This window comes from Neophocaena asiaeorientalis, unplaced genomic scaffold, assembly GCF_003031525.2.
Source record: "Neophocaena asiaeorientalis asiaeorientalis breed wild unplaced genomic scaffold, Neophocaena_asiaeorientalis_V1.1 scaffold612, whole genome shotgun sequence".
In the NCBI taxonomy this organism is placed as follows: Eukaryota; Metazoa; Chordata; class Mammalia; order Artiodactyla; family Phocoenidae; genus Neophocaena; species Neophocaena asiaeorientalis.
In genome coordinates this window covers 1,085,778-1,094,227 of record NW_020171815.1, presented here as the reverse complement: position 1 = coordinate 1,094,227, position 8,450 = coordinate 1,085,778, and the positions used below count along the sequence as shown (strand labels likewise).

At 35.7% G+C, this 8,450-nt stretch overlaps 1 protein-coding gene across 7 annotated transcripts in view; it reads right to left on the bottom strand.

Annotated features, from left to right (window-relative positions):
* AVL9 (AVL9 cell migration associated) overlaps positions 1-8,450 on the bottom strand; it is a 91,981-nt gene that overhangs the window by 61,525 nt on the left and 22,006 nt on the right. For all 7 annotated transcript variants that reach the window (XR_003001827.1, XR_003001845.1, XR_003001866.1 and 4 more), the window contains exons 5-8: positions 5,590-5,679; positions 4,830-4,896; positions 3,627-3,667; positions 2,473-2,511 (exon numbers count right to left, since the gene is read on the bottom strand). Coding sequence is in view for 1 of the 7 variants with exons in the window: in XM_024735403.1 (XP_024591171.1) it covers positions 2,473-2,511; positions 3,627-3,667; positions 4,830-4,896; positions 5,590-5,679 (237 nt within the window). In the remaining 6 variants the exon portion in view is untranslated. The remainder of the gene's footprint in view (positions 1-2,472; positions 2,512-3,626; positions 3,668-4,829; positions 4,897-5,589; positions 5,680-8,450) is intronic.

Here is an 8,450-nt window from a genome sequence, read left to right as displayed (position 1 = left end):
ACCAAAAAAAAAAAAAAAAAAAAAAAAAAGGGCAAAGGATTTGGATACACATTTCTACAAGGAAGATATGCAAGTGGCCAAAAAGCACATGAAAAGGTGCTCAACATAACTAATCATTAGGAAAATGCAAATCATACCCAGGAGATATCACCTCATACCTATTAGGGATGGCTACTATCAAAAAACCTGAAAATAACAAGTGTTGGAGAGGATGAGAATAAATCGGAACACTTATGCACTGTTATTAGGAATGTAAAGTGATGTAGCTACTGTGGAAAAGATGGCAGTTCCTCAAAAAATTAAAAATAGAACCACCATGTGATCCAGCAATACCACTTCTGGGTATACACTCCAAAAAACTGAAAGCAAGGTCTTGAAGAGACATACATAGACCCATGTTCACAGCAGCATTATTCATGACAGCCAAAATGTGGTATGTACATACATGGAATATTATTCATCCTTAAAAAGGGAGGAAATTCGGACATCTGTTGTACATGGATGAACCTTGAGGACACTATGCTAAGTGAAATAAGCCAGTCACAAAAAGAAACACTTATGATTTCATTTATATGAGGAACCTAGAGTAGCCCAATTCATAGAGACAGAAAGTAGAAGGGTGGTTGCCAGCAGGTGGGAGAAAGGGAGAACGAGGAGTTAGTGTTTAATGGGTACAGAGCTTCAGTTTTGCACAATGAAAAGAGTTTTAAAGATGGATGATAATAATACAACAGGAACATACTTAACACCATGAAACTGTACACTTAAAAATAGTTAAGATGGTTAATTATATGTTATGTGTATTTTACAAGTATAAACTATTTTGAAAGGTTGAAACACTGTACTAGTACATGTTAGTTTCATTCACTTTTTAAAAATTTACTTTTTTTCTGTTTGAAGAAAGAATACATATTCATCCAGAAAGCTAGAATACAGAAAAGTGTATTTCCTTCTTAAAAATATAGCCAATATTCTCACCAAACTGTTGCTGTCTTTCCTCCTACTCTTTTCAATTAATATATATTTAATTATAAAATTGGAATCATGGGCTTGATATGTAGCTGGGCAAACTTTTTTCACTTAACATGCCATGAAACATCTTTACAACAATAAAAAAAGCCCACCCAGAATCTTTTTTGTTGTTTGGAAATTATATACAAAATAAATCAATACTTACTTAGTCACTGATAATTCATTATTAAAAATGACTGAAAGATCTCTTAGATAGAGCTTTGCATCAACTAAGATTAATTCTGGAAATTAAACCTCTAAGAGAACAACTACTGGGCCAAACGGATAAACATTTTTATGGAAACAAAATATACTGGATATTGTGAATGGCTGACTCTCCAATATCCATTCCACCCTACTTTACTGAGCACAGTAATACAGTGTATACAACTGGCCACAGATCCAGGGATGGCTCCTGATTACTCTAAACCAGAGGTCAGCAAACTTCTCTATAGAGGGTCAGATAGTAAGCATTCTTCATTTGTGGGCCATTTGGTCTCTGTCCCAACTACTCAACTCTTCCACTGTAATGCAAAAGCAGCCATAAACAATAAGGAAAAGAATGGCTGTAACTGTGTTCGAATAAAACTTTATTTACAATAGGTGGTAGACCAGATTTGGCCCTGGGGCCTAGTGTGTAGACTCTTGGTCTAAAATCCCTCATCTAAATCTTTGATCTAAAATCATTGCAATCCCATCCCTTTGTACTAGAGAGTGGTATGGAACCCAGGTTTAAGCCAATCAGTACAGGCATTTCTTTGGCACCAATTATTGGTTCTGGGTAGGCACATGGCCTCATAGGCCCAAAGGAATTGACAGGAAGAATCCTTATTAAATGGTTTGCAAAGAGGTATTATCTCTGCCACCAGTTATAGCTAAGGAAGCACATAGTTCAATTACTGTTGGCAGTTATCCTACACTACAAGGGAAGTTAGGCTCAAGATAAAGCAAGCACTGTGGACCATAGAACAAAGAGATGGAAAAAATCTAGGCATTTAAATACATTGTCAAACCATTCAGTCAATCCACTCTGAAGTCTGAAGCGAGCCAATACATTTCCTTATTTTTTAAGTCAATTTAAATTGAGTTTTCGGGACTTCCTTGGTGGTCCAGTGGTTAAGACTCTGTGCTTCCACTCTAGGGGGTATGGGTTTGATCCCTGGTAGGGTAACTAAGATCCCTCATGCCGCATGGCACGGCATGGCAATCAATCAATCAATCAAGAGAACTTTCTGTTATCTATAGTCAAAACCATTCTGATAACTGAATACTATCAAATTGCCCCCAGAAAAGACTGCATGAATTTACACTTCTATAGCAGTGGACAAAAATATGTGCTTTAGCCCACTGTACTTTTATGGCCAAAAAAGTCTTAATTTATACTTTATCATTAGTTTCAATTTTATATAGTATTTAAGAAATGTCAATAAATATTAAATATTCTAAACATTCAAATCTCACCTTCTTTTCAAGAAGAATTAGTTTAAACAGGATTAGGACCTGAAGAAAGAAAAAAAAACTATCAAAATAAGAAACTCAAGCCTACTTTTCATTTGCCTTTGCCTCTCCTCAAACATAACCATGTATCATTGAATCAATAATATTTAATAATTCTAGAGCTTTAAACACTACATTGAAAATTATGAACTTATACTGAGAAATTCCTGTGTCCTCTAAAAATGTGAATACCACTTAAATTGCTATCAAATTGCACTTTTCGGAATAAGTTGCGCCATTTTTGCTTGAAATATCTGCAAGCTCCTTAAAGTTAAGGTACTATTCATTTACTTCTGGATGTCCAGGGCATTCACAGAGCAGATACTCATTACAGCTGTTAAGTGAATGATCAATGTGTGTTATGTCCCAGTCAACAGATGCCTTAAGAAGATCAAAAGATATAAGCATAGATATTTTACTGGAAAATGTTTCACTCTCAGGGCAACACATAAAATACTCTGCAAGATAAAAACATGCTTCTTTTAGATGTGGTATACACATACAATGGAATACTACTCAGCCATAAAAAAGAATGAAATAATGTCATTTGCAGCAACATGGATGGACCTAGAGATTATCATACTAAGTGAAGTAAGTCAGACAGAGAAAGACAAATATATGGTATTATTATATGTGGAGTCTAAAAAAATTTGATACAAATGAACTTGTTTACAAACAGAAATAGACTCACAGACATAGAGAACAGACTTGTGGTTGCCACGTGTGTGTGGAGGAGGAGTGAATTGGGAGTCTGGGATTGGTAGATGCAAGCTATTATATACAGAATGGATAAACAACAAGGTCCTATAGCACAGGGAACGATACTCAACATTCTGTGAAAAAAAGAAGTTTTTTTTCCACTCTGACTTCATGATATCCAAAATTACAAAAACCATAGAAAAAAGTATCCTATCCTGCACAGAAATAAATGACACTATTTGTATACTTTTAGAAATTTCTATCATATAAGCACTACGAACACTTTCAACTTTGTATCACTATGACAGCTGTCTCAGAAAAACTAAAACACAGTTATGCCACGCTCTGCATTAGACCATGCAGCTCATGGAATTTGCCCAGTTAAGTAAATTTAGTACGTCATAAATTAAATATCATACCTTGTGTCGAAAATGAAGCACAAGATCTCGAGGAGATAGACCTATAATGTTAAAAAAAAAAAAAAAAAAGCTAATCTATGACTACCAACTACTGTTTTTGTCAAAGAAAGTTTTAACCTCCTCAAAAGAAAGGCAGGTAAGAGTAGGAATATTTAAATATTTATGTAATCTCATTATGCACACACATAATCAGAATTTATCAAATACTGTTAACAGTCAAACAGCACTGCGATAGAACTTTGCAATAATGAAAATGTTCTAAATCTTCACTGTTCAATAGAGTAGCCATATGTGGTCACTGAGCACTTGAAATATGGCAAGTGTGACTAACAAACTGATTTTTAAATTTTCTCCCTTTAATTTCTATTAATTCTAATCTAAATGTAAACAGTCACATGTGGCTAGTGGCTCGTGTTGTGGTCATGCAGCTCTAACACCTCCCCATTTTCCAGCCATCTTACAAATTACCCAAGTTTAGAAACTATGAAGCTTGTACTACTGTGGCAATCAATCATTTAAACATGGTTTTTGGTCACTACACCCCATAGGCTACTATTTCTGAATCACAATCTTCTCTGATCATCTGCCATAAGACAAGATAAATTAATTTAGAGAAAAACATATTCTCAGAATAGGAGCTTTGTAACCAGCTTACATTACACACAGGATTGCAAAAGTGAAGTTCCAGGGTTTGGCTACATCATGCTAAAATGGGAATTGAGCAAGCGTAAATCACTATGTGATCAACAATTTTTTTTAAACATGAAAAGGACATTTATTGAGTGCCTAACACACGAATGAATGTTCTGGGTTGTCAAAATAGCATAAAACCCTCAACTTGAAAAATCTTAGAATAGAAAAGAGCTAATAAGCAGATCTCTCTCTCTTGCTCTCCCTCTGTGTTATGACAGGGAATTGACCTGGTCAGCATTAATGTAAGGAAAACAAACTTCCATTATTACTCTGAAAAGCAGAAACTTTCCTTATACAATAATAGTTGTAAATTTTGATACAAGTATGTTACAACCCTTCTTAATGCAAATACTGTCTAAGAAGATATTTAAGGAAGCAGCAGCATCAAATGTTGGAGAATTCAGATCCCATATAGAAACTAATTCTTATCATGAAGTTTTACATGCAACTCAACATGCCAAACAAAAAGAAATGAGGGCATTTCTTCTGACTTGTAAAAAAGTGCCTTACCAAGATATACCTGGGATCCTTCTAATGAAGTTCCTCCCAGGGAACTATTCATATGTTCATAGAGCTCCTATAAAATAAAAAGTCAGTTTAGAACACTTTACTATCATTTTAGACACTGAATTAGAAATAGGATGACCAAGGGAAAATTGGTTCTTTAACTGAGGCAATTTTGTCTCTCTGAAACTTGCCAGTTTCCAGCAATCCTTCCTTCTCTTCCTCTACATATCAGAGCTTGATTCATTTCCATGGTGGTACGGATTCCTAGGATAAATTTCCTCTACTTCCTTGCTAAATAACTAACTGTCCTACCCTCACTAGAATCCAGGAGAGATCCATGTTCTATACATCCATGGCAGCCTCAAGGAAAACATATTATCCATCTTCAGTAAAGTAGGAATGTGGTTTTTCTGTGCTTTTTAGTATGGGAGTTAGGATCCAGAAATGTGATATATAAACATACTGCTCAGTGTATTAATAACATAACAAATGTAGAGAAGAAATGCCATAGCGAAAGGGCTATTATCCATTAACAGAAACATTTATGTCATAGTCAACTGTCAATCATTATTTTCTAATAAAAGATGGTTTCATTAAGTTTAATAAGTATGAACTGTACATTTTGGGATGATCATTGGCTCTTCAATATTTTCAAACAAGAATGTCCTTCTTAAGCTAATAAATGATTATCTCACACTATTAAAAATCTACTTGATTCATCAATCTGTCTTCACACACATCTATGGGAGGGGGATAAAGTTACCTTTAGAATGGAAATTTGGGAAAAATCCTTCTCTTCAAAATATGCATGCGTAATGAGTTGAAGTTTTGCTTGAAGTAAGCCATAGAGAGGCTTAAAGAAAAAGAAATTACCATTAGTTTGATAATAGTAAAAAAAAAACAAACACCCCATGACTTTTTAACTTGAAAAGACTGAGAAGGAAAAAGTTACCGACAACTTTAGTATCTTATTATTCACAGCTGAACGTTAAGTCACTGTTCTAGCTCCTGGACTGCAGCTGCAAAGTGCCTGACCCACTCAGAGCACCGGGGCTGAGAGTGAGCACAGACCTCCTGGGTCTTGCTCCAGTCACTCAGCCACGTAACTCTGGGCACTTAACCTCTCCACGTCTGCTAACTGATGTGAATATGGGTATATGAAAAGACAGTACATCTTCTGGGGCTTTCTCATATTAAATAACACAGGTAAAAGCACTTTCTAGAGTATCTGGCATATAGAAAGCACTTAAATGCTAGTCACCATTATCATAAAATTTAAAACATATCGTAATCCTGCACACTGTTCTGCTAGCTTGTAGTAACGTTTAATCATCCTTCTAGCACTAATTCTTATATTCAGTTGAACATTCATGATTAAATTTACTTTCATTTCCCCTTTCTTTGCCCTCTATAGAGGCTTAAAACAACTAGTCTGTGTCCTTTATAATATCCTATATAATATTCTTTTGTATATCTGAAAAAAGTTACTCCTTAATTCTTATTTCTCTATTTAAAACCTTCTTCCTACCATTTCCATCCTTTTATGTTCTGTTCTAGATGTTTTCTGGTTTCTGTGTCCTTTTTAGGATGCAGAGACTAATGCTGAATATATACTCTAATTAGTTAAAACAAGTAATACTGGAATAGTTTTCTCCCCCAATATCCCAGTTAATATATCATTATTTCTATCTAAATATATTTTTATATATAGACTAAAATGCACTATGAACCTCCAAACATTTTTGTGTGAGCTGGCTCTATCTGTCTGATAAAACTGGCTTTTCACCCCAATTTTATCACATAGCAGTTACATGTTCATGAGAGTTAGACATTTTTTCTCTGAGATATATCTTTATTTGTGAAATGAGAACAATAAATACTTAGATCTCTGTTCTTACGAGGATTAAAATGACAACTATGTCAAAAAAGTGCCTGGTATAGAATACTTGACATATAGGCACTTGATAAATGGCACTTATTATTATTATTACTGTTCTTTGAAGAATTATTCAGGAAGCCTTTCAACATGTTGTGTTTATTCAATATCCAGCACTCCTATACTTTGGTCATCTGGTCCAGCATTAAAAAACAATAATTCACTAATGTATATTTTTTCAGGCTACCCTTCTAGAAACTGTGTACAGGAATAAACAGGTTAGCAATTTACCAATTTTCTGATATTGAAGTCTTTTATAACCATTCCTTTTCTAGGAGACTATTCTTGCCCTTTATTTAAAATTACTTGGGACTTCCCTGGTGGTGCAGTGGTTAAGAATCCGCCCCCTATGCAGGGGACATGGGTTCAAGCCCTGGTCCGGGAAAATCCCATATGCCGCAGAGCAACTAAGCCCACGCACACAACTACTGAGCCCACGCGCCTAGAGCCTGTGCTCTGCAACAAGAGAAGCCACTGCAATGAGAAGCCCGTGCACCGCAAGGAAGAGCAGCCCCCGCTTGCTGCAAACTAGAGAAAGCCCACGTGCAGCAAAGAAGACCCAACGCAGCCAAAAAACAAAAAAATTACTATCTTGGAACAAATATCCTGATCCTCAAAATCTTATTAGTAAGGTCCATAGTACTAAATTATTCTCACTCAGGTTTTTTTTTAAAGCTTAGTACTAAGCAAGCTACATTTAAATTGTCTGTGAATATAAGAAATTGGAACAACTGCAGAAGAAATAATTAAATAAAACCATAGTTTTCTTGGTGACTAGGCTAATGAAATATCCTGTTTTGCGTTAGGTTAACTGCAGACACATTTGTACTCAGTAATCATATAGATCTAAGATAATTAATATGATAGATATCTAGATACTTTTTCCCACAAACAGAAGTGGGGGGACTATATTTTACAGGTAGAACTAGGCATCTGGTGTTACTGGTAAAGGTGTTATTAACCCATTAATAATACAAATGGGACATCACAAATGATTTAATAGAGATAGCTATGAAAAATAAGAAATGCTATATATTTTCTTTTGAAAACTAAAAAGTTAAAATGATTATAAACTTGCATCTGATCAACCTGTACAGAGAAGAAACAATTTTAAAGTGTTGTTATAGTACAATTCATTATGTCATTTCCTTTCCTCAAACATTTTCAGTTTTTTGTGTGCTTTTTGGGGTTTTTTTTTGCGGTATGCGGGCCTCTCACTGTTGTGGCCTCTCCGGTTGCGGAGCACAGGCTCCGGACGCACAGGCTCAGCGGCCATGGCTCACGGGCCCAGCCGCTCCACGGCATGTGGGATCTTCCCGGACCGGGGCACGAACCCGTGTCCCCTGCCTCGGCAGGCGGACTCTCAACCACTGCGCCACCAGGGAAGCCCACACATTTTCTGTTTTTAAAGAGCAAGCTAGGGATACAATTTTTCACTGCAAAGAGCCATGCACTTTTGTATCATCAATAAAATCTGAGTAATTATGATACTCTGAATTTTAGTAAAATATTACTTATCTACAGTCTCGAGAACAAAACAAAGCTGGATAAATTAAATATATCAGATGCCTCATTTTGCTCATATATCAACCTCCTTCCCCAAAACTGATCTTTTAGATTTCCTCCCTCTTAACTAGTTTTGGGCAGAGGGGAAATGAGAGTGAACCTGCTGAAAGGCAAAGAGGAGA